The following is a 25,608-nucleotide window of genomic DNA, read 5'->3' on the forward strand; positions in this document are numbered from 1 at the left end:
CCTCAAAATAAGATTATTTATAGAACTACTTAATTAGTATTAGTTTTGAAGAGAAAAAGATAAAAGTATACCTTATTAATAAAAAAATACTCTCTTCATTTCATATTATAGATGAGATCACGAACACAAGTGAATACGCAATAAGAGTATATACGTTTCATACACTTCACCTATCCCAGGTGAACTCAGATGTAGAAATAACCAAGTACTCTCGTGGTATATTATCTGATTAATCTTGAGTTTACAAGGTGGGGGTATGGTCTTTTATAGCCTAGGAATACACTTGTACAATTACGAGAATGCACTAGAGTGGTTACATATAAGATATAAGGGCATTGAGTTAATCTACTTAGCATCTTGGGATCACTTTGCAAACTGTTGACAGTACTTGAGTGCGGGTCACCAGGTATCATGAAGGAATATCCACAGGAGTCATAGCCACTAGTTTCGTCTTGGCCCTTCTCAAATACTGCCTCAGATGCTACTGCCCCTATTTAATAAAGCGTCTACTCAAATCACTACTCTAGCATGTTCACCATGCATACACAACGATGGTCTATTAGAGGCATCACAACATGCTTACCGCACGAACACACATTCGAATACACTTTTGATGCATATATATCTCAGAATGTGCATATACACCGGAACATGCATATACACTTCAGAATGTGCATATACAACTCGATCGATCCCAACTAACATGTGCGAATAGGGGTAAGATGACCCTATATCAACAATATGCCACTTAGTAATATTTGATCAAGTTTATGGTTTATGTCTAGTAAATCTCTTTAAATTTGGTCAAGTTTATGGATAGTAATTTTTTTGATTAATTTGTTCTCTTATAATTTTGACAGACTTAAATATATTTAACGTAGAACAAATACAAAGTGGTTTAGAATACAAAATGGAAGGAGTAAGTGTTGATGAATACATTATGTATTGAGTATTAAAGGAATAAATCTACTCAATTTTCAGAATAAGAAAGCAAATATAAATGAACTTCTTTTGAGATGATTGTTAGAGGCTAGAAATAAACTTATTCCGAGCTAAGGTAGTATAGTTAAAAATTTACATTTTTATTATTTTCTATATGCAGATAATCTAGCATACTCACAACAACTATGGATATTATTGTGTTGGCTGTACGGAGGGTCATTGTGATGTGTGATTCATACCGAGAAGCATAGCTTGTTGCACGGAGAGTATTTGTTAAGAACTATTGGAGTTAATCTAGTTTTAATACATACCTTAGTCCTATAAGGTATATTACTATCAATTGACTGTATGTTTAACAACACAGGAGAACATAGAGCTGGAGCAGCTTAACCGATTTTTTAGAGGAGGGGCTTGACATGTTGACTGTGATCCATTGTTAGACACAATTCTTGGACTTGCCTGTTTAGTCCCTATGGTCTATTCTAGACAAACAATTCTTGGAGTTGACGGATTGGTCCATTGTTAGACGTACAACTCTTAGTCTTGCTTGCTTGGTGATCCATTGATGGTTCGTTTTAGTTCTTTGACTTGTCCTTGCATGTGATTTGTATGACAGACAATCGCCGTACTGCTACATATTATATTGATTAAGAATATAGTGTGGTTTACTGTCATTTTCCTTTTGCCATAAAATCTTATTGCTAATATGTAGTGCTTGTATTTTTTGTTATGTTAAAATAATCTACTAGGTATACACCCTAACCTTTTGCTTCTGTTCATGCTTATAAGTCAAAATTTAAATTTTCAATCTTAAATTTAGAGTAGATTTTGAGGATTACTAATATGTACGACAGTTGTATTCCCACCACCATGCATAGCCAAGGTTCGCTTTCCATTTCGTCCGCCTCGACAATCTCCCTGTGAATCGTATTGGTCAACGAAGGTCAGCAATCTCCAACAACAGCCCCTGCATGAACAGATCGCTCATGATGTCTCAACTGAACTTGATCTTAAACTTGGGGTATCTTGAGCATCTCTATCTTGACCAAGATGTTGTACAAATAAACTAGTGTCACGTCGCTACGAGCCGGCGAGACAACTATATTACTACTTTGCTATTATCAAGTTCAAAGAAAGATTGATAGTTTTGATCAATATACTAATTTGATGTAGTATATCACCAATGTATTATTTAATTCACGCATATCTTAATGTGCAATGGAAAGAAAAACTATAAACTAGTACCGATTGCCTGTTTCTTGGTTATCTTTGCAATGTTGGTTGTTATACAAGGACTAGACCAGTTGGACCAAATCTAAGGTGATACAATTTTCTTCCTTCTGCAATTCTCCAAGTCAAAAACTCTGACATCGTGGGGACCTGTTTTAGTTATCCTAAGCAACTCCTCATGATCGTTAGTGATAGTATAGATGATTTTCCCTCAATTGCGGGTATTCTTCAGCCCTAAAATAAACGTATAGATTATGACTAAGAAACAAGACGTGGTTTGGCAAACTGTGTATTTGGACAAGCTTATTTGCCTCCATGTCAACTTTATAAACCCGTATTCTTTTAGTATGAACCACGGGCATTGGACCATCCTCAGTAAAAAAAATCATCCACATCCTGCTGATATGCAATATCAACGTTTCTCCACACTTGTAGCAGATCAACCCATGGATGTCGAATAATATACATGCTCTTCGTCCCATAATTACCTTGTAACAATGAACACTGTGATATTGAAGGCATCAATTTCTCCAAGGTCCGTCAACGCATACAACATACCATCATGGTATATACAATCTATAGTGTGTGTTGTGAGGTAAACAGATCAACTTATTATCTCCTGCTCTTGCGAAAAGAAAACTGACAAAATGGATTATGGATTAGTACTAGAATGAAGCTTCTTGTCAATAGATCAGGAAACACAAATGCCTGGTAGTATAGGTGGTCACACAGCTCATTGAGAGCAAGGATAGCCGATGGCTCTCCATAATCTTTCTTTCCATAATACCATTTGATCATGTATCTATGGACAACACCACCGTCATTTAAGATGGGCTTCACATGCTCGATGCAGCTCACCGGTGGGAGGGCGATCCGTTCTCCAATAATGGTAATGGCAAGATGTAGCTCAGATATCTCATCAGCGGTAACCACCCATCCGTGTGAATGTGTGTTCAGATATTATCATAAAACAAAAGAAAAGGTACTTACCTCTGTGTGAATGTGTCCAGTTTGGGTTTGAGCACTCCTGTTGAGAAAAAAATTAAATCCGAAAAGTTTTGAACATATTCCATCCTCTATACAATGGGTCAGCACCAGGGTTTCTAGCCCATCGCAACTAGGCTGAGTATTTCTTCACCTCTTAGTAACCTAATTCGCTCGTTTTTCACGCGCATGTTTTCTGAACCGCTAAACGATGTATTTTTTGTGAAAATTTCCTATAAAAAATTTGCTTTTAAAAAATCATATTAATCCATTTTTAAATATTTTTACATTAATAATTAATTAATCATGTACTAATTTATTACTATATCTTTCGTCCCAGATAACTTAACCACGGCCGAACGCAGATCCCACCTCCATGCATGTCTATCGGCAGGACGGGAGAAGCTTTCCATTGGGTGATGAACTGACGATAATGATTAATAAACATGTGGTGTAATCAAACAACTAATTTATACGTTCGCCACCTTCCTTCAAAGAAAAGCTAACCATGTTTCCACGGTCAGAATTGTCAACTCAATTAATTACTCCCACTTGACGCCTCAGGTATGATGCAAGGTGTTTTAACATCCTTAAGGACGAGAGAAGCTTTCCATTGGGGGGATGAACTGATGATAATGGTATATAAACATGTGCTGTAATCATCAAACAACTAATTTATAAAGTTCGCCACCTTCCCTGAAAGAACAGGTACTTAACCATATTTCCACGGTCAGAAATCTCAACTTAATCGTCAGAATTCTCAACTTAATTATTTTTTCCCATTTGATGCCTCATATATGATATAATATAAGGTGTTTTAGCATCCTTAAAAACAGAGCTGGATCCTAAGATACGTCCAGTTGATATATTTTGTAGCATAAAAATTTAATACATTCCAGTATCTAAATGTATTAAAATTTCACACTAAAAAGTTATATATATATATATATATAGCAATATAAATATTTATACTAGTACAAAATTAGCACGATGGATCACATCTATCGATCTATATAACCGATGCCATCAACCTTGATACGCAATCATCGTGCACGCAGCAAAGCAGAGCATGCCGGGCATGGTTAGCGCATCGTTCACGGCTCACCGGAGCGAGCCGGAGCTGGTGGCTCCGGCGAGGCCGACGCCGCGCGGCGCCAAGCTCCTCTCCGACATCGACGACTACGCGCTCAACCGGTACTACTACCCGTGGGTTGAGTTCTTCCGGCGCCGCGGCGGCCGCGCGGCGCCGCCGGAGGACCCGGCGGCGGCCATCAGGGCGGCCCTGGCGGAGGCCCTGGTGCCCTACTACCCGGTCGCCGGGCGGCTGCGGGAGGCCGCCGGCGGCAAGCTGTCGGTGGACTGCACGGGCGAAGGCGTCGTGCTCGTCGAGGCCGACGCCGACGTGCGGCTGCGGGACCTCGGCGACCCGCTGCTGCCGCCGTACCCATGCGTCGAGGAGCTCCTCTGTGACGCCGGTGACCTCCGAGTCGTCGTTGCCAAACCAATCGTCTTCATGCAGGTACAGTTTTACATGCTGTATAGGATTTGAAAAACCGCCTTAGAAAATCATAACAACTTTTCAGGATTTGAAAGACTGTCCTAGATAAACAAAACACGTTTTTTGGCAAAACGTTCATATGTAACTATAAATCTATAATATAACGAGTAAAATATATGGATGCTGCTTAAACTTAGGAACCGATATCATTTAGTTCTATAAATTTAAAAAGTTACATACTTAGATCTTAAACTTTAAAAGTGGATGCCCATAATTTAAAAATTAAACATCTAGATCTTTAAATTAAGAGCGGATGCCGTTTAAATCTATAAACTTAAATATGTCGCGTTGAAGCCATGCTTTGCCCTTACCGACACAATCTCACTATCTCTGGCTAGGGAGCACGTGGCGGTTTTGTAGAATTAAATCAGATTTTAATTTGACCTATGATAATAAGATATTATAAATTTATTATCTCACCACACTATATTTAAATTTGTTAGGTGGCGACAATGTAATATACATATACTGATTTATTTATAATTTTTTTACCAATTTGTTATATTTTTATATTAAAAATAATGTAAATTCAATATAATATTAATAAATAAAAAACCAGTTGTTTGATCAGCGAGCCAACAGTTTGATAAACCATTAATCAGAGTGGGTCAAACGAACCCATTTAAATAGAATCAGTGTAACTTGCTGTGGGGCCTCGCGCAAGGCTCATGGGGGTCAGCCATTGTCTAGTAGGCTTTAGACGTAAACAGATAGGAGTCATTGGTGTAAAAGGCAAATAAATGCCCTTCTGATATTATTAATATATAGGTTGCTTTTGTTTTAGGTGCTGATTATTTCTCAGTTTTTAGGTGCATATATTTTGACTGCAAAATGATATATATTTTTTAAAAATTATATATAAAAGTTTATCATAATTAGATTTTCAAATTTATAACGGTTAATTTCATCGTTCACATCATTAAATAGTTATAAAAAATCAGATAATTTTATATCTTCCACGAACCGATGGGTAGTTGTTAATTGACTTGACATGGTTAGTGTGTAATTACACTATACTGTTACATTTTCAAGTTTTTCGCAAAAGGCTTTTAGCAATTTTACATAATTTCTGATAGAACCATGATTTGCGCCCTCAAGCTTGATCCATTTCCATATCTGCCCTTCATTATTCCCTCAATAATGGGAGCAGATAATTAAGGAATCATCCTACAGTTAATTTTCTTTCCCTTTTAATGTCCAGAAAAAAATTCCAATCACGCATTGCACGAATGCGCACATATTTGTTCCAGCAAAATTAAACTAAATAACTTTGGCAGGTGACACGGTTCAAGTGCGGAGGATTTGCCATCGGTTTGCAGATGATCCACTGCATGGCTGACGGCGCTGGCATGATCCAGTTCATCAAGGCTGTGGCCGATCTAGCGAGCGGCAAACAAGACCCGGCGGTGCATCCAGTGTGGCAACGCGAGCTCCTCATGGCTCGCTGCCCGCCTAGCTCCGCGCGCGTCTCCGCGAAACTTGATCGTGTCATCCTCAAGCGCGGCGACATGCCGGCAATGGCAGACGGCGGCAAGAACGGCGGCGTCAAGATGGAGAGCCAGTACTTCATCTTTGGCCCGCAAGATATCTCTGCCCTGCGGGACCACATCGTCGTCGACCCAGACGATGGCTGCGACGACGACGGTGATCATCCTGATCTTGGTCGACGACGAAGAAGAAGGTCGTGTACGACGGCTTTCGAGCTACTGACCGCTGTGATTTGGCGATGCCGGACAGTGGCGCTGGGCTACGCCGCCGGCCAGCGGTCGCGGCTCGCCTTCGTCGCGAACGCGCCGCGGAAGGCCGCCCGGGTCACCGACGGCTACTACGGCAACGCCCTCGTGCTCCACGTCGTCGACGCCGCCGCCGGCGGAGCTGTGCGGCCGCGGCGCGCCCGGGCTCGGCCGCACGGTCGCGCTGATACGCGGCGCCAAGCTGGAGACGACGGACGAGCACCTGCGGTCCACCGTCGACTACATCGCGTCGCTGCGCGACTGCGTGGCTCCGCTGACGTACGACCGGGCGACGTACTTCGTGTCCGACGTCACGAGCCTCGGGGAGGACAGTCTGGACCTCGGGTGGGCGGAGTGGGTCGACGGCGGGAGAGCGACGCCGTCGTCGCTGGTCAGTAACTACAGGAGGTGCAGGAATTCTGCCGGCGAGGACGCGGTCGCCGTGTCCATGGTGCTGCCCGCGCCCACCATGGATAGGTTTCGCAAGGAGATCGCGGCTTGGCTGCCGAAAGATGGAAATGCAAAGTACAGAAGTACATGATTTGTGCAAGATAGGGGTCATTTAGCTCCGAGGGCTCTATCCTGCTCCCTCGGCCTGTTACGGTTAAGACGTGAACTGGATCCTCTGCAGTCGACTTTATGGTGAAGTCGTCACTGACATGTGGGCCTGAGGTCGTTAGCCCTACATATCGATGACGAGATTCTCTATAGTCAACTGTAGAGGATCTCAAATTGGCAAGACGTCGGGTAAGCGTAAATATTGAGGTTGTGGAGAGAATAGAAAAAGATGAGATAAAAAATATACTAACAAATTATAGCAAATAAGTAATTAGAATTATTTTGATGCATTGGAGAATGTTTTTAAAGGTAATTTGTTGTATATATTACGTTCTAACCAACGAGTGGTTTCATTTGGGCTAAATTAGAGATGACTACTGCCCGTCTAAAACTTACTCAGAGAGAGAAGGGGCGAAAGGGACACATGTTACCTACTCAAGTGACCTATTTGAGGGGTATCTGTCTCACTGCCATATGGGCCCACTAAGTACGATAATTCGAGTTCAACTCGACTGCCAACATATCAGTTAGTACCCACTGTGATGTCTCACTGACTTGTGGGCCTAGTAAGTACGATAATTTGAGTTCGACGCGACTGCCAACATATCAGTTAGTACCCACTACGAATTCTGTATGTATAATCAGTTAATCACCCAAGAGAATTATCTCATTTCGAATGTACGCCTCAAACTTCTGAAGCAATGCTATTTTACTCTTAAGTAAATTGCCCAATAGAAGACGATCTTGCAAGGACTGTACTGTAGGATACTAGGATATTAAATCAGCCTTTCTAGTTAGCAATTTATATGAGCTGGATCACTAATTAAATATTTCCTGAATTTTAAAAGCAAAAGAAAATTGAAGAAATGCTATTCACAAATGTCCAGGTTCAAGAAATGATATCGATGTGTGTTAGTTCCATGAAATCTATCACCCTAGGATTTTATCCGTGCTAACGGATGGCTCAATTTATTAGTGCAAGTAAGATATCCTAAACTCTTTAAAATATAATAACATAAACGAAACATTTGAAGTTGTCTAACTATCAAGCATTTGTTACTGTGATCATCTAAATAAACTTTGAAAAAATAGTAGCAAAACAACCGTTAATAGTAAATACCGTAGTTTTGCATAATTAATTATAGGTTGACACACATTGTCATTATAAGTTTTAAGGTTTGGATGGTAAGTTCAGAACTTGCAAGGCCAAATTTATACACTAATTTTAGAAATATTGAACTACAGATTGATATACTAATTTCATAATCACTACAATATCAAATTAACACATTGCAAGGATAATTTTAATTAAATAATTTATTTATATTATTATATATTAACATAAAATTTAAACAATGTAAAACTAAATTTAATAAAAGCTACTTTATAATAAGTTGCATCCCACACAACTTTCAGTCTCCTTATAATAAATAGAACTTTGTTGATGTTTGTATATATCAAATGAACAAAAAAATAGTGCAACTCTCAAATAATATGTAATTCAAAGTCTAAATTTGTTATAAGTTTAAAACAAATTTCATTGTGTATCCTTATATTACATAAAAGGTATTTAAATCAAATATTAATAGATAGTACCGTACCTGACAAACATTTATCATGAGTTCTTTTCAGTTCAAAAAATATATCACATAGTTTTTAACAATGTGAAATTACCAGTGATGTTTTCACTAGTTATGTTTCCTATTCGTTATTACCAGGACATGCACATATTTTTCAATGACTAAAAATATATTATTTTATGATACATCATTTGACAGATAAATTTAATTAGTTCACATAAGAAATGGTGTCACAATATTTTTAAAACTCCAAATACTTATTGCTATTTATCAGAGATTTATCCCTGATATTATTGTTAATGATTTAGTCATTAAGATATCCGAAAATAATGGTCTAGAGTCTTAGATCGATCTGAGGATGGGTGCTGCTACGCGTAGTGATCAACACAAAGATCTTTGCCTTGGAACCATTATTGGTGTTATAATAGTGTTTCATGTCGGACTTGTACTACCATGCCAACAAAGTCAACATTGTGATTCTATTTGATTCTAATGGGATATTGTGCATATTTATACAAACTTTCTAATTAGAAATTATATTTAATTTTATATAAAGTATTTAATATATAGAAAATGTTTACTTGTTCCTAATTGAAAAGGTAATTCCTAATATATGGAAACTCTATATGGTAAGATAGTTTCTAAATTACGAAGTCTCTGATATATAGAAAATAATGGTCTATAGCCTTGATAGATCCTATGATTAGCGCAGCTGCGGTATGGTTTTGAATACAAACTTTATTGTCTTGGTATACGATATTGTGATTGAACTTTGATTCTAGATGTATATATACAGTGCATATATATAGAAACTTTATGATTAATAAATCTATATATTTATCTTTATATAAAGTCTCTAATATATAGAAAGTGTTTGCCTTGTTTCTAATTGAAAAGATATTTTTTATGAAAACTCTATAATTGGTAAGATAATTTATAAAGTATCTAATATATAGAAAGTGTGTAAGGATAGGTCGAGTCCGTACTAGCAGTCCGATCTTATGAAGATTATTTTAGCCATCAGATTTGAAGAACTATGAACAAAGAATAAAGAATTAGTAAAATCAGTTTGTGCACTCTAGGATCCTATCTATCTGGTGCCATTAAATGCAGAATTAATATTTCCACATTTAACTGAGGTATGCTAACTAAACCCTAACGACAATAAAAAATTTAAATATGTATTTACAATGAATCTTTTTCACTATATATTTGTTGAAAAGTAATTTTCAAAGTTGATGCAAATCTTGATTTTTTTACAATAAATATTTTTGAATATTTAATGGAATTATGTTTCATTTTTAAAATTCATAATAAATATTTAGTAATTTATCCCTTATTATTTTTCACAACCGAAAAAAAATTTATACATCAAAGATTTCTAGCTTTTAGCAATATATCAAAGGACAATAAAGTCATTTCTATACTAACTAACAACCAATGCACGGTAAACTAATGGAATGAAAACGCAAAAGGTCCAAATAAAAACTTAGGAGTATATAATAGATGAAATAAATTTTTAGGGTACATAAGGGATCGGGTGATATTATAGGGCCATACAATTAGTAATTGTTATTGGACAAAATTATTTGTACAATGATATTTTGCAGAGTTCATACTTGTCGATGATAATTCTAAGAATCAGACGCTTGTCAATGGCATTTTCTTAGATTTTCTAACTTAAATGATTTTCTAACAACTGATGGAGAAGGTTGTGATTCACTTATATATATACTTCAACGATCAATTATCACTATGCTTAACTCAACATATATAACATGTCGCCTACACAAAACACAAGTCAAAATTTTTGTCCCATGCATTTCATCATGCTCATATAATTGATGATGGCCTGCACAAGTGTACATGCCCATCAGAAAAATAAACGATAGGTATTGGAAGCGGCGATGGTTTTTGTGACACTTGTTGGGGTGGGGAGATAAATACTCTGTTTTAGCATAAAATTTTCTAGCATTCTTTAGATTCATCTATATGGATGTTAATAAATCTTGACATATATACAAACAATATCTATTTATCAATAGATGAAACTAAACATAATCAAAATGTTTTACGGTATAAAATAAAGGGAGCAGTAGAGATAATGAAAACAAAAATATAGCAACAAACTAGTAGTCTGATACGAGCATTGGTCTGCCGTTACTGCAATGCATGCTTCAGGAAGAAAAGAGAGAACAGATTGGAAAACGAATGACTTGATGGAGGATGATTGAAAAGCACTAAAAGGTATAAAGAAGAACATGGTTGTATATACAATGGAATATTAAGTTGGAAATAGTAACATATTTGCATAAACAAAACCTTAACTAGATTCTTCAACGTGATATAATTATATGGGCAACTCTCCGGTGCATTTTACTGATAGTATTATACTACCAGTAGAAAAAGGATATTTTTGTACTTTGTTGATTACTTGATTAGCAGTATTTTATAATTTTGTATTTTTGTAATAAAGATCATAATAAAAAGGACGACATTACCCCTTCAAATTTCTATTACACCAATATTATTAGTAGTATAATTTAATCACAGCCGTACGATAAAAATAGATCAACGGTATTGATTAAATTCTACGCCAGTAAAGGGCAACAGAGTCGGCCCCTAATTATATATAACCAATCTGTTAATACCCCACTGATAGTATGCATGTTTGCAACTCTTTGATCATCCTAACCAATCAATCTAATTTATTAAAAAAATCTCCTTAATTTGATCATACTATAATCTACCACTCTAATTTAGTTTAAATACTCTATTATTAGTAACATCTCCGATCCTAAGAGATTAAGGCCAGCAAGGCCACGGTCACAGCAAAGGCAACGATACAGGTCCCTACTGCCGCACCAGGCGCCCCATGTGAGGTTGGCGGGAGCGGCGACGGCATGGGCGGCGGCGAAGTGAACGACGGCTGGGACGACGGCATGGGTGCCTGCGGCAGCGAAGGCGCCGCCACCGGAGACTGCGCCGTCGGCTTGCCCGCCGGAGGCTGGGGCGACGAGGGCTCGTAGGGAGGAAGCACCAGCCCTTGCACTGCAGGATCCAAGAAAAAACGCAGAGTGAGTGGCACTTGATCCGGCGGCGGCGGCGGCCGGCGAACTAGTAGTTATCAGGTGTGCACTTACTGTCGCAGAGCTCGATGGGCGGGGCGACGAGGCCGCAGTTGACGGGGATCTCGAGGGCGTGGGTGACGTTGACGTCGTAGCCGGTGGAGCGGCCGTAGACGCCGTTGGCGATGTAGCAGAGGCAGAACGGGTCGGCGTCGAACGCGCCGCTGTACGCCGCGCAGCACGCCGGCGACGCGTCACGCGCGCCGCGGAACATGAAGTCCTCGCACGTCCGCAGCCCGCTCAGAGTGTCACGGCAGTACTCGGCGCCGGCCGCCGCAGCCGCCGCCGCGGCGAGCACGGCGAGGACGAGGAGGAGAGGAGAACTTGAACGCGCCGCCATGGCGGTGGAATCGATCAATCAATCACTTCAATTTCTCTGCACGTCAAAGAGCAGAGGGCTCAACGACTCAACGTATGTATATATAGCAGTCAGGGCCAGGGGCGGCATATAGTATGCATCCAGGCCTCCACGCTCGTGTGCCGTCCAGCGTCTCTTGGCGCATAAAAATATGTCGTCTGATTTGGTTCAGGCTCAGTTCACCTCCACTCCGGCAAATTTGATTTTCATCGGTACACGTCGTCCTCGCCCCGTAGCGCGGCAGGATTAGCTCTGTATCGTATGATATTGTTACACCTTTAGAGTCCATATGAAATTAACTCAAATGCGAACTTTTTTTACATAAGCCAAATACATAAATGAATTAAATAATCCTACTCTGGCCCTATTTAAAGCCGTAGGATATTCTTTATCCTTGTTAAGGTGTGGAGTCTGTTAAACGCTAAAATCATCAGAGTCCATATCAAACGTATATACTACTCCCGGTCGACTTCCTCCTATAAAAAAAAAAGCAATCTAGGGCTTTCTCACATGAACACACCAGTCGGTTCTCTTTTCTCATCAGATATTTCTAGGTGCATTTCCCATCCAAGCACGCCATGGAGCTTCAGTTCAACAGGTCTGTCAATTATTCAATCCTCCGGGCTCCGTCGTTAGTGCACAACAGGTAGCTGCAGACACCACAGCCATTTCAGGTGACTTGATTTCTTCCTGTCTATTGTAGTGCATGTTGCTTGATTCTGCTGCAATATTGATCTTGCAAGCTATATATATCTAGGTGTTGTGTGCTGACAAAAAGGTTCAGAATATTTACTTATGTGTTGATGCATAATGCATTTCGGTTTGAACCACTCTGACAACCGGTGGGATCACTTCTCTCTCATGGATTCAACTATTTAACAGATTATGCAATTGGTCCATATATAAATCATTTTTTTTCTTGGAGCTGGGTGTTGGAAATTTGGTCATGAATTGGTATATTTTAATCAAGAAAAATAAGATACAAAACATAACATGTATATAGTTGAATGATCTAGTGATAGTGTTAAATATAAGCACGTCTTTTTTTAGGGGAAAATATAAGCACGTCTTTTAACAATATGAGCTTACACATTAGCCACATTCACAAAGAATGGTGATCCTGATATGGTAATAAACATGAACATGCTAACATCGAGAAAATCATCTAACAACATGTTTAGCACTAAGACCATGTTTAGTTTCAAAAACATCACATCGAATCTTTATACACCTAAATAAAATATTAAAACTAACTACACAGTTATGGGGGAAATCGTGAGACGAATCTTTTAAGCCTAATTAGTACATGATTAGCCATAAGTGCTATAGTAACCAACATGTGCTAATGACAAATTAATTAGACTGAAAAGATTCGTTTCGCGGTTTCTATGCGGAATCTGAAATTTGTTTTGTAATTAAACTATGTTTAATACTTTAAATGTGTGATCGTACGCGTCGATGTGACCTCTCTTCCAAAAATTTTTGGGAATTTACGCAGCCTAATCAAGGAATTAAGGGGTTGTTTATATGAGGCTAAACTTTTTAGCCCCATGTCACATCAGATGTTTAGATACTAATTTAATGTATTAAACATAGACTAATGAAAAAACTAATTTCGTAAATGAGAGCTAATCCACGAGATGAATTTTGCGAGCCTAATTAATTCATAATTACCAAATGTTTACTGTAGCATCACATAGGCTAATCATGGATTAATTAGGCTTATTAGATTTGTCTCGCGAATTAGTCCAAGGTTATGAATGAGTTTTATTAAAATCAACGTTTACTCTTTATAATAAGTATTCAAATATCTTATGTGATAAAAGACTAAACTTTAAATACCCGAGATACCGAGAGAATGCTCCGGTAAATGACGAGGCAATTGTGTTGTATTGTCATTCTTGAAGTCACCTCCACCAGGAGCGCCACAACTGGATCGACGATCGACTTATACGAGCACCCCCTTGCCCCGGTATATGTCTGTTGAGTTGGATGAAAAAGATACCAGCTGTATCGAATACAAATCTTCAGTCCTACGTGGGCCCCACATGGCAATGAGCCTGGAGGCATCCCCTCAAATTTGGTGACGCCCCTTTCGTCCCCATTCCCCATCTCGCTCGCGGCTGGGCCCCCCGCAACCGCAACACACCATGACTCCACCGGCGAAGCGCCACCGCTGTTCGCCGCCGGAGCTGAACGACGACGTCATCCGCGAGATCCTCCTCCGCCTCCCTCCCGACGACCCCGCGCTCCTCGTCCGCTGCTCCCTCGTCTGCAAGTCATGGCGGCGGCTCCTCTCCTCGGACCCCGTCTTCCTCCGCTCCTACCGCGACTTCCACCGGACGCCTCCCCTGCTCGGCTTCCTCTTCAACCAGTTTGGGGACGAACCCGACGTCGCCTGCTTCGCCCCAACCTCGTCCTTCCGCCTGCCAAATCCCCACCACCGCGACTGGTACGCGCTCGACGCCCGCCACGGCCTCGTCCTCTTCACCACCACGCTCTCGCACGATGCCGAGGCGGTGTCCGAGCACGAGCTCGTCGTCTGGGACCCCATGACCGGGCGCCGGTGGAGGCTCGAATTCCCCGACTTCGTCGACAACTTCAACTGGTGCGGGTCGGTGTTCTGCGCCGCCGACCGCTGCGACCACCGCGACTGCCACGGCGTCCCCTTCCTCGTCGCGGTCGCGTCCAACACCAGGTACTTCTACACCACCGCCACCATCTACTCGTCGGAGACTGGCGCCTGGGGCAGCAAGATCAAGCACGGGAGCGCTGACCCCGCCGACGCGGTTCGCATGGGCAAGCCCGGCGTCTGGGTGGGCAACGCGCTCTACTTCCTCTGCGTCCGGAGCGCCAGAATCCTGGAGTGCGACATGGGCGGCCGCCAGCCGCTGGCGGTGTTCGACTCGCCGGTCGCCCACCGGAGATGGCCGGACAACGGCCTCCTCTTGAAAACTCACGGCGGCGGGCCGAGGTTCGCCTTCGCGCGGCAGTCCATGCTCTACCTCTGGTCCCGAGAGGCCGGCGCCGACGGGGCCATGGCATGGTCGCCACTCCGGGGCATCAACCTGGAGCCGCTGCTCGCGGTGCTCCGCAGACCTGATGACCACCACCGCACCACGCCAAACCTGATCTTCGCCGACGGCGTCCGCGTCGTTCTCGCCGAGATAGGTGGCGCCATCTTCACCGTTGAGCTGAGCTCTCGACGAGGCAAGAAGGTGTACAGTCGGGACGACATCCACACTGTCTTCCCCTACACGAGCTTCTACACTCCTCGCGGTATGAAAACTTCGATTGATCCATTACAAATTTACAATGTACGTGGTGCCGCTGTTAGCTTTTTGGAGCGGATGTTTAGTTGGAGTGATTTCAGCTTAACAATTCAAGACATGAGTAGGTCAGTTTTGTATGTTCTGAGTTTCAGTGTTCAGTTTAAGCAATAAGTACTAAAAATGAGTGATATGATAAGCTCCATCGCAGCCATTTAGAATGTTTGGTTGAAAGTTTTTGGGATCAACAGCCATAGATGTAAGTTCAGGTCCATATTTTCTGCGCTACCGTGAACCAGAGTATCTGCAATTTTTTTTTACTGGAAATGAATTCTAATCCTAGGAGGGATCAATCTCGTTTTTCATGTCACTCAAATTTTTACTGAAAAAATAAAAAAATTGACAATATAGATTAATATGTTATATATCACTTCAGAAACATCAAATTCGATAAACATAAGTTATAAAATTAAACTCTAGTTATTACATATATGTTTAAAGTCATATTTATTTTTTGATGCAAGTTGTACATTTAAACAAATTTGATCTTGTATGTTATATAGCACAAACTAATCTACCATATATATATATATATATATATTTCTATTTTTTTCATGACTATTTAGATTAAGGCCATGCATAACAACGAAAGATGTCCCCTCCAGAGACCGGAATTTTTGAATTTTATTTATTTAATGATTTACTAATTTAATTTTATATTTCAAAAATCACAAAACTAACCTCCTGCCACCCTTTAGGAGGGCGGAAAGGTGACGTGGCAAACAGCCACTCGGTCGCAAGGGACGGCCGAAAACGGCGCAAAGCGAAATTTACATTTAGGGGCCTAAATGAAATTTCATCGTGCGGTCTGGGAATTTTATGATTAAACCGGAAATTTTTTGATTGACCTGCGATTTTATACATAATAACTCATGTAATTGTTTAGTTGCAAGTACTCTCTTAGGTCGGTGGTTATCATCCCTCGCTTGTGACTAGGAGATCGGAGGTCGAATCCCTGCAAGATCATATTTTCTCTCCCTAGCAAAAATAGGAATGCTCTAACAAGGATTCGACCTTTGATCTCCTAGATCGAAGAGATGGATTGTGACTATTGAGCCAAGTAGTACTATTCATTAAACAATTTAATACATTATACATATATGTATTAAATTACGGTGTTAAATTATAAAAGTTCCGAGCGGCACGGCAAAATTTACAATTAGACCCTTGCCATCCTTACAGAGGGCGGTAAGGGTCTAAATGTAAAATTTGCCGCGCCGCCGTTTTCGGCCGTCACTCGGGACCGAGTTGCCGTTTGTCACGTCATCTTTCCGTTCTCTTAAAGGGCGACAGGATATTAGTTTTGTGATTTTTGAATGAAAAATTAAATTTGTGAATTATTTAATAAATAAAATTCAAAATTCAAAAAATTCTCGAGAGACCTTACTTTTTTACTTCGTACAGGCGGCAGGCACGCTGCATTGTGCTGTAGTTGATCGAGAAGCTGCATTCAGATGTTGATTCCGTAAAAGATATTTTTTTTATAATCTTAAGACGATACCAGGAGTTAATTATCATATTTTTTAATATAAAATTTAGTATATCTAGGCGTCATGTTCTCGATTTACCAAATATTTCAGCGTAAAATTTAAGTATGCGTATTAGTACTTTATTAAAAAGGACAATTGCGTTATTACCCATGTTTTGATCTCTAATATTGATTTTACTCCTCTTTTTTAGGTTTTTTTTATCCTTGTTTTTTTTAACTCAATCAACAGTATGTCCCTCTTTTAGATGAAGGATAGTAACGGTGTTAAATCAGTCATTATTGTACCATTTTACCCCTGTCAGAAATTTCATTTTTATCCTTGTATTTTTTATCATTTGCGGTCTTGCCCTCTGTTCTAAATCACAGCAATATATACAATAGAAACACTATTAATGATAAATGGATAAAAATAAAATTCTTGATAAAAGGTAAAATAGCCGACCATGGCTTATATAATATAAGTCTTTAAGGGACTATACTGCCGAATTCACTGGGGCCCTCGAAAACATTGAGCCAACCCTGGGAAGAACTGATCTTGTTTTCAGGGGAAGAAGGTGTTGCACGAATCTCAATACAATAGAGCTCACATGATTTTGCAGGGTTTTTTTCCTGTCAAATTATACGTAGATAGTCGCTTATAAACGTTGATGCATGACCTGTTGTTTGCGTCACTGCAAATGAACCAGAAACATCCACCCATTCCGACACCAACAAAACCCAGTTGAACACTTTCGCAAATCCCCTGTAGACTATGCTATCTCTCATTCATCATCACCGAAGACAAATAAGAGGAATCCTAACCCTTGCTGTCACCCTCAAACCGCCAAATTTCTTGTCCATCTATATATATAATTATCAACTTTTTCACATGTTTCCTTTAATACTAAAAGGTATAATTATTTTTACAAAAAATACAAAATTTTACCATTTATATATTTTTAACTTTATGACAGTTAATTTTATCATTTATACAATCAAGTAGTTGTAAAAAATTAGGTAATCTTCTCTGTTTCATAAAAAAACACATTAGTGTTGTTTTGTTAGATATGGATAAAAAATCATACTACTTAAAATATTTATGTTATCTGTTTGCAACTCGCCACCTCGACAAAATAAAGACACAAAACGCTCCGTTCCCCTTCCATGCCATGTGCAGATCCGCCGTTGGATGGAACCCCCTGGACCCTCTCCGCCGTTACCTCTTCCTCGACACGCCATCCCTTTCCTCCCCCTTCTTCTCCCCTCGTACAAAACCCCCCACCCCGCTCGCGCTGCCACGTATCCCTCCTCCGTTTCCTCCTCTTTCCTCTTTCTCTCTCTCGCGCGCGCTCTCGCGGCGGAGGAGCTCGCCTCGTCGGGAGCTCTGCTTGCTCCATCCACGGCGTGGGGTCACTAGCGCGGTGGTGGTGGTGGCGGCGGCCATGGAGGTCTCCATCTCTGGCGGTGAAGGGGAGAGGGAGAGGAGCTGCCACGCGACGCAGGTGGTGGGGGCGGACGGGGAGATGGACGGCGAGGCGATGGCGTGGTTCGGGCCGGGGTCCGGCCTCCTGGGGCGGGGGCTCTCCTACGCCGTCGTCTCCATCGTCGGGCCCCAGGGAAGCGGTGAGGCCAACGAACTCCCCTTCCTCCTCCTTCTCCCCCTGGCTACGATCACCACGGCACCACCCCCGCTCCTCCTTGCGGAGAGCAGAGTACCCTCTGCTGTGCTATGTTCTGCTTCTGCTTCTGCGCGCAGTAGATTCGTGTGGTTGGTGAGATTGGATATATGGTGCCAGTAGCCTATGTTGTTCCTAGGTGTTGCGCCGTATGATTTTCACCTTTTTTTTTCAAGTATTTTGCACCGATTTACTAGACAAATTTGTTTGTGGGTTTGGTCTCTGATGTGATGCTTGCCTTGTTGCTCGGCCAGGGAAAAGCACCCTGCTCAACCATCTCTTCGGGACAAGCTTCACAGAGATGGATGCCTTGAAAGGGAGGTAAACATTAGTTGCTGCTACCGAAATGCGCACTGCCTCTCTGGTTTTATCTTCGATTGTATTTGGTCGGTTCATTGTGGCGTTTCACATTTGGAGCTGCAGATGATGGATTGATGCTGCTGCCTTTTTTTTTCTTCCCTTGTTTGATTGCTTGCTTGTTTCCAGGAGCCAGACCACCAAGGGAATTTGGGTTGCCAAAGCTGTTGGCATTGAGCCGTTTACTGTTGTCATGGATTTGGAGGGTACGGACGGCAGGGAAAGAGGAGAGGTTGGCAGTTTTATGATTTTGTTTTAATATTTATGAATAGAAAACCTCCCATGCCATGTTTTCTCGTGTAAGATTCTGATTACAGCTTTTCCAAGCCATTTCTCTCTGTAAGATATTTTGATGGTTTATTTGTTACTAATATGTTGATTCCATTTTGGTTAATTAGTATCGGTAGTCCTGTATACCTGAATATTTGGTCTGTGGAAAAAAAAAAGTTGTTTTCAGTACTAGCTTTATGCACATGCGGCATCCTCTCTCAGTTAGTTCTCTGCGAGGACCTTAAGGCCTCCTTTCCAAAATAATTGCTGTGGAGTGAATGTCATCAGAACTTGGTCTTCAATGAGCCGTAAATGCTGTTATGTCTCTGTGGTACAAATACTTAACCACCTTGTACAGATTCATGGGAGCATCTAGTAGAAATGCAGAAAAATCACGCATTCACACTAGTTCCATACACATTCATCTTCAACACTTTCAGCTATGATTTCTAGCAACAACTTTTAGTATCTGTCACTGTCATTTTTGCACTAAATTGTGACACCTCTTTTTTTTAGAGTGATGATCTATATCTTGCACTTTCAATTTATCAATATCTGTGAACCATTCATTCTCTATGAAGCTACATCACATTCAGGTCTCATCCGAATTCCATTTGTTATACTTGCAGGATGATACAGCCTTTGAGAAGCAGAGTTCCCTTTTTGCTCTGGCAGTGTCAGATATTGTTATGATAAATTTGTAAGCTTCTTTATAGTTCGATACTTTTATTAGTGAGCTATAACATTAATGAGTCAGAGATTTCTCAACCTTCTAATATGTCTTGGTGAATATGCATTCTATAGGTGGTGTCATGACATAGGCCGAGAACATGCAGCTAATAGGCCTCTGTTAAAAACAATATTCGAGGTAACCTCTTCCTCTGACACTTAGCATGCCTTTGGCTCAATTACATATTTTAATATCTTCGATTTTCTCTTTCTATTTAAGGTATTGATGCGCCTATTCAGCCCCCGCAAAACAACACTGCTACTTGTTATTCGCGACAAAACAAAGGTTCAGATGGTTCAGATAAAAACAAATAAGATTTACAAAATATTTTCCTCCTATTTCTTGGGCAGACATTCTTAATTTGTATGAATTTTTATTTGTCTTGTCTTCGCAGACTCCACTAGATTATCTATCCCAAGCTCTGAAGGAGGATATCCAGAAGGTGTTTATGTCTTATGTTCAGCTCACTTGCCTTTCCTCATTGCGTCACTAAAATTTTTCATTTCTTCTGTTCTTTCAGATATGGGATGCTGTTCGGAAACCGGAAGTTTACAAGGAGGCTGCACTAAGTGAATTCTTCAATGTCAGTGCTCAGTGCATGGTTTTGTGAAGTGGAAGTTGCATATATAAACTGATATAAATTTTCTGTAATATAAAGGTGGAGGTCACTGCTTTGTCAAGTTACGAAGAGAAAGAAGAACTATTTAAGGAGCAGGTATGGTGTAAGATAAAACACTTTTTTATCCTGTACAACAGAATGTTCTTTCTACCGATTGCTTGATTGCATCCACAACAGAATGAAAATTACAACTTGCAAGCTTGTCACTTTAATGATGGATAACTTTGTCATGCTGTACTATAACTTTTATTTTCTACAGGTTGGGCAACTCAGGCAGAGATTTATTCATTCAATCGCTCCAGGTGGTCTAGCAGCTGATAGAAGAGGTGTTATTCCTGCTTCAGGTTTTTGTCTTAGTGCACTCCAGATCTGGAAAGTAATACGGGAGAACAAGGACCTCAACCTTCCTGCCCACAAGGTTTGTTGTGCCTTTTGGTGCTTTTGATTGTCATTTCAACAACTAAACTTGCATTATAGGCATTACCTGTTTAGCATTCCATTAACTTAGTTGCAAATTATATATCATATTTTATCTGTTATATATATTTATTGTAGGTCATGGTTGCTACTGTTCGATGTGAAGAGATTGCGGATGAAAAGTTCAAACATTTCATGTCTGACAAGGTATCATGTTCTCATTGTTGTAGCTCTACATTATTTTATTTAATTGATACCATGAGAATTAATTGTTCCTCTCTGCAGGGCTGGTTGGAGCTAGAAGCAGCTGTAAATTCTGATTTAGTACCAGGCTTTGGAAAGAAGCTTAATTCTATTCTTGACTTTTATCTATCTGAGTGAGTGATATGACTAATTATCCATTTATCCTTACAAAGTTCGTTAAGTCTTGTGCTTCTGTCTTGCTTAACATGTCCACTAACTTGCTAATTTTATTCTGTGCTATCTATTTTTTTGCAAGTTAATGCTAAAGCTTCTTTCTCTCATGCAGTATGTTTGCCTTTTTTTTTCCCCTGCAGTTCTTGGATTTTTTATGATGTGCTTTTTTCTCATGAACTTTGTGTCTTTTCTACTGGACTATTTATATATGTATTATTTGTTAGTTGGGATGTGCTTATTGTCTTTTGAGACCCTTGGCATACTTTTCCCCTTCAATATTTGTTTTATGGATCTTGGTTCATCACTAATAGAATGATGAGGTGCACAATTTATATTTAAGTGATATAGATATGAAAAAAGGATATTCCTTTGTGCCCTTATCTTTTTTTTCTTGTTTCAATGATTTTGGAAATTTCTGTTACTATATTACTAAATAGACTATATTTGGGTTTATGGATGCCACAAAGGAAAAATTATAGAGTTCTCAGGTTGCACATGCAACAAATATTTACTCAATTTTGTTCTGTGTTCTGATAGTCTCAACTTACTACATTTTCCTGCAGGTATGATACAGAAGCCATGTATTTTGATGAGGATGTGAGGACTGCTAAACGCCAGGAGTTAGAATCTGAAATCCTAAAAGTGAGTAACTCATTTCCATGTTAGTAATTCCAGTAATGACTTAGAGAAAGTAATTTAACCAGATGATGGTGTTCGGTTGTGGAGATGACATTAGTCAAGCTAGGAAAACATGTTTGCTTTTTCTTAATAAGTAGTTCCTTTTTTTTCGCTGGGTCGGCTGAAGGCCAACCAACCAGATTTTCATTAAGAGGAAAAGGATGTACATAGTTAATAAGTAGTTCTTGTTCACGACATTTCAAATAATGGACTGCAAATGTATGCACATAGATTCCAACAAAGGCCCTGCAAAATAACTGTTTTATTTGTCCTTATTTCATCAACTGGTCTCATAAATCTTGGGTTTTGCAGCACACATATCCTGCTTTCAAGAAAATGTTAGAATACCTGCATCATGTGGTTCTCAACAAATTCAAAAGTGATCTAGAACAATCATTAAAGAGCAGTGAGGGATTTGCAGCATCAGCTCGTTATTGTGCGCAGTCATCAATGGAAAAGTTTGATGCTGGATTGAGAGGTAAGCAAACCACGGCCAAGATAGCTTGGGGCTAACAATATGTGACATGCTGACCTATTTTTTGCTGTCATTTTTGGTCCTGCGAAAGCCAAGTTTCCATAGTTTAGTGCTCATTTGATAGTTTCACAGTTAATGAATGTCTAAAACCATTCGAGGACTAGTACTATGAAGATTTGCTTCTTGATCTTTTCTTAAGGTCCAGTTCTCATTCCTGCTCCTGCCAACCATCTCGTGTGAACATTAGACGTTTATAAATGGTTTGTGCATTCAGATTATATTAGAAATACCTGCAATACCAACATAAGTGAATCCCTAGAAGTTTGAAGTAATGTGATTAGGATCTCATCTTCCCTGTATCTTCGGTCTAAAATACACAAATATGAATTTAATCCATTTTATGCAGATGCTTTGGTTAAGCACGCGGAGTGGGACACCACAAAAGTTCGGAGCAAATTGGAGCAGCATATAAAAGCTCATGCAACATCTGTCCGGGGAACAAAACTAGCTGAGCTAAAGGCTAATTATGAGGTTATTTTTCATACACACCGTGCAGTATATTCTTGAGTTTCAGCATGTTCCTAGAATTCCTCATTTCACAAGCTTTTGCAGTGAATTTTTAAAAATCGTCCTCATTCTTGGACCTTTTGTTATGTTCAGAAAAAGCTCTTGGATGCGCTTGCTGGACCTATACAGTCAATCCTGGAAACTGCTGAAAGAGACTCTTGGGCATGCATTAGAAGACTTTATAGGCGTGAGACTGAAAATGCTATTTTGGCATTCTCAGCATCCCTCTCAGAGTTTGAACTAGACCAGACAACTACTCAAAAGATGATGATGGACTTAAGAGAACATGCAAGAGGTATAGTAGAAGAGAAAGCTAGAGAAGAAGCTGGGAATGTTCTAATGCGTATGAGAGAAAGGTATACTTTGTTACTGTTATTTTTGGATGAAACATATTAGCAATTATAGATTTTTCAGGGATTACACTTAAAATTTTTGCAATTTATCTTGTCTCTACCTGTTTTATTGGACTGTAGGTTTTCCACTGTGTTGAGCCGTGATAAGGATTCCATGCCTAGGACATGGAAAGGAAACGAAGACATACGTGCAATCACTAGAGAAGCACGTATAGCGGTAAATTATTTTTTCCTGTTAAATCAACTTTGCACCATTTATTGGGTGAAGTCCTGATCTATGATGTAGAAACATGATCCACATACCATGTTCACACTGCAGGCTTTAAGACTTCTATCAGTAATGGCAGCTATACGGTTGGATGATAAACCTGATAAAATAGATCGGGCTCTGATTACTGCTCTTGTAGATGGGGGACCACTATCACAGAAGAGGAGTATCGAATTCACATCTGATCCTCTTGCTTCAAGCACATGGGAGGAGGTGCTGGCACTTAGATTTAAAATTTTGTGATATGCAAGGGGCAAACATGAGAAATAAGTCAGTAACATTTTCATGTCTATATAGGTGCCACCAAAGAATACGCTGATCACACCAGTGCAGTGTAAATCCATCTGGAGGCAATTCAACGCAGAGACAGAGTATGCTGTCGCACAAGCAATTTCTATGCAGGTATATTCTTGGGTCATTTATGCTCAAGTGCTTATCCAATTGAGATGGGCTGTTACATAATTCTGATCTCTTATAATCAAAATGATAGGTGAAATGGAACTGAATCTCTTGTTTTCTTATTATGAACCATGAACCCTGCCAATTTCAGAGGTCCTGAAAGCCCTTAAAAAAACCAAACAAGTGATAAGCGTTTCATAGAATATGTTCTTTTTTGTCCATTATGTGAAACTCCATTTATGATATTCTATCCGGTCATTGGTGCTCCGTGCTGACCAAATTCTTCTAAATTGTCTTCCACCAGGAAGCGCACAGACGTAGCAACAATTGGCTGCCACCTGCATGGACTATTATGCTTCTTGCAATTTTAGGTTACAATGAATTTATGTTTCTTCTAAGGTAATCATCTCAATGAAGCAGCTTTTGTCCCCTGTGAAGGATAGGACTCACTGTTGCGTTAATGCATAAACTTAGAAACCCAAACTTCACAGTTTAACATATGTAACCACTAACCAGTATCTTCTCTTTGTTCATGAACTCTTGGACAGGAACCCTTTATACCTTTTGGGGCTCTTCATTGCCTTCGTAGTATCCTATGCTCTATGGTTGCAATATGACATCACAGCCTATTTTCGCCATGGCACGGTAAGATTGTACACTGCTCAGTTTCCCATAAATTATATGCTGGTGCATTGAGCCAAAGTTGTTGCTAGAAAGTAGTTAAGGCTGGATCACCTTAGCTTGTTTCATCAGGCAGTATCTGCTCTTAAATTTCTGTGCAACCGAATCGTGTGACAAATTGGAACTAATCTCAAGTATGTTCTTTCATATGCAGCTGTCAGGTCTTTTAACTATTACATCAGGATTCCTCCCCACATTAATGGACATCATAACAGCAGTCATCAACATGAGTCACAACCACAAGAGCTCCTCGCACCCACCTCGACATCGCCCACCGCTCCATCCTCAAAGCTTCAAGAACCAGGCGGAACAACAGGCTCAGGTTCAATACCAGGTTCCAGATTCATTGTCATCATACTCTTCGGTGGACTCCAACAGTGATGATGAGTGTTGAATCCTCATAGAACATCCCTGGAGAAGAAACATTCGAGTCTTCAAGAGAGACTTGTTGTGAAAAAAAGAAAACATCCGCCTCAGACCTTATAAATACACGCGTCGCGCCTCTATTCTCCGACATGCAAAAAGTTAGAACCGTTCGATCGATTCCATTTCCACCGCCATGGCGCGTTCAAGTTCTCCTCTCCTCCTCGTCCTCGCGGTGCTCGCCGCCGCGGCGGCGGCGGCGACCGGCGCCGAGTACTGCCGTGACTCTCTGAGCGGGCTGCGGGCGTGCGAGGACTTCATGTTCCGCGGCGCACGGGACGCGTCGCCGGAGTGCTGCGCGGCGTACAGCGGCGCGTTCGACGCCGACCCGTTCTGCCTCTGCTACATCGCCAACGGCGTCTACGGCCGCTCCACCGGCTACGACGTCAACGTCACCCACGCCCTCGAGA

At 40.5% G+C, this 25,608-nt stretch overlaps 3 protein-coding genes and 1 pseudogene across 3 annotated transcripts; 3 read left to right on the plus strand and 1 right to left on the minus strand.

Annotated features, from left to right (window-relative positions):
* Positions 1-4,234: 4,234 nt before the first annotated feature.
* Positions 4,235-7,358, plus strand: LOC102703352 (annotated as a pseudogene).
* A 3,736-nt stretch (positions 7,359-11,094) lies between these two features.
* LOC121055808 (non-specific lipid-transfer protein C6-like) lies at positions 11,095-12,158 on the minus strand. Its single transcript, XM_040529099.1, has 2 exons — positions 11,729-12,158; positions 11,095-11,636 (listed from the first exon to the last, which is right to left on the minus strand). The coding sequence occupies exons 1-2, from the start codon at positions 12,051-12,053 to the stop codon at positions 11,383-11,385; spliced, it is 579 nt and encodes a 192-aa protein (XP_040385033.1). The 5' UTR covers positions 12,054-12,158; the 3' UTR covers positions 11,095-11,382.
* Positions 12,159-14,221: 2,063 nt separating this feature from the next.
* On the plus strand, positions 14,222-15,449 carry LOC102703632. Its single transcript, XM_040528560.1, has 2 exons — positions 14,222-15,350; positions 15,445-15,449. Exons 1-2 carry the CDS (start codon positions 14,222-14,224, stop codon positions 15,447-15,449), a joined length of 1,134 nt encoding a protein of 377 aa, XP_040384494.1.
* A 2,818-nt stretch (positions 15,450-18,267) lies between these two features.
* LOC102710535 (protein ROOT HAIR DEFECTIVE 3 homolog 2) lies at positions 18,268-25,299 on the plus strand. Its single transcript, XM_006662936.3, has 22 exons — positions 18,268-18,491; positions 18,799-18,865; positions 19,031-19,133; positions 19,801-19,871; positions 19,976-20,039; positions 20,121-20,186; positions 20,296-20,343; positions 20,422-20,484; positions 20,560-20,616; positions 20,780-20,938; positions 21,076-21,144; positions 21,223-21,314; positions 21,918-21,996; positions 22,345-22,510; positions 22,914-23,038; positions 23,168-23,430; positions 23,548-23,644; positions 23,747-23,908; positions 23,993-24,097; positions 24,399-24,493; positions 24,643-24,739; positions 24,930-25,299. The coding sequence occupies exons 1-22, from the start codon at positions 18,311-18,313 to the stop codon at positions 25,167-25,169; spliced, it is 2,469 nt and encodes an 822-aa protein (XP_006662999.1). The 5' UTR covers positions 18,268-18,310; the 3' UTR covers positions 25,170-25,299.
* Positions 25,300-25,608: the final 309 nt, after the last annotated feature.

This window comes from Oryza brachyantha, chromosome 11, assembly GCF_000231095.2.
Source record: "Oryza brachyantha chromosome 11, ObraRS2, whole genome shotgun sequence".
Classification (NCBI taxonomy): Eukaryota; Viridiplantae; Streptophyta; class Magnoliopsida; order Poales; family Poaceae; genus Oryza; species Oryza brachyantha.

What these genes read in the sequence shown, in the direction of transcription:
- LOC121055808 (XM_040529099.1), bottom strand. Translation starts at nt 12,053, where the DNA reads ATGGCGGCGCGTTCAAGTTCTCCTCTCCTCCTCGTCCTCGCCGTGCTC. An exon ending in GCCCATCGAGCTCTGCGACA is followed by an intron (nt 11,637 to 11,728) that starts GTAAGTGCACAC and finishes TGGATCCTGCAG; the next exon opens with TGCAAGGGCTGGTGCTTCCT.
- LOC102703632 (XM_040528560.1), top strand. Translation starts at nt 14,222, where the DNA reads ATGACTCCACCGGCGAAGCGCCACCGCTGTTCGCCGCCGGAGCTGAAC.
- LOC102710535 (XM_006662936.3), top strand. Translation starts at nt 18,311, where the DNA reads ATGGAGGTCTCCATCTCTGGCGGTGAAGGGGAGAGGGAGAGGAGCTGC. An exon ending in TGAAGGAGGATATCCAGAAG is followed by an intron (nt 20,344 to 20,421) that starts GTGTTTATGTCT and finishes CTGTTCTTTCAG; the next exon opens with ATATGGGATGCTGTTCGGAA. An exon ending in CACTAAGTGAATTCTTCAAT is followed by an intron (nt 20,485 to 20,559) that starts GTCAGTGCTCAG and finishes TGTAATATAAAG; the next exon opens with GTGGAGGTCACTGCTTTGTC.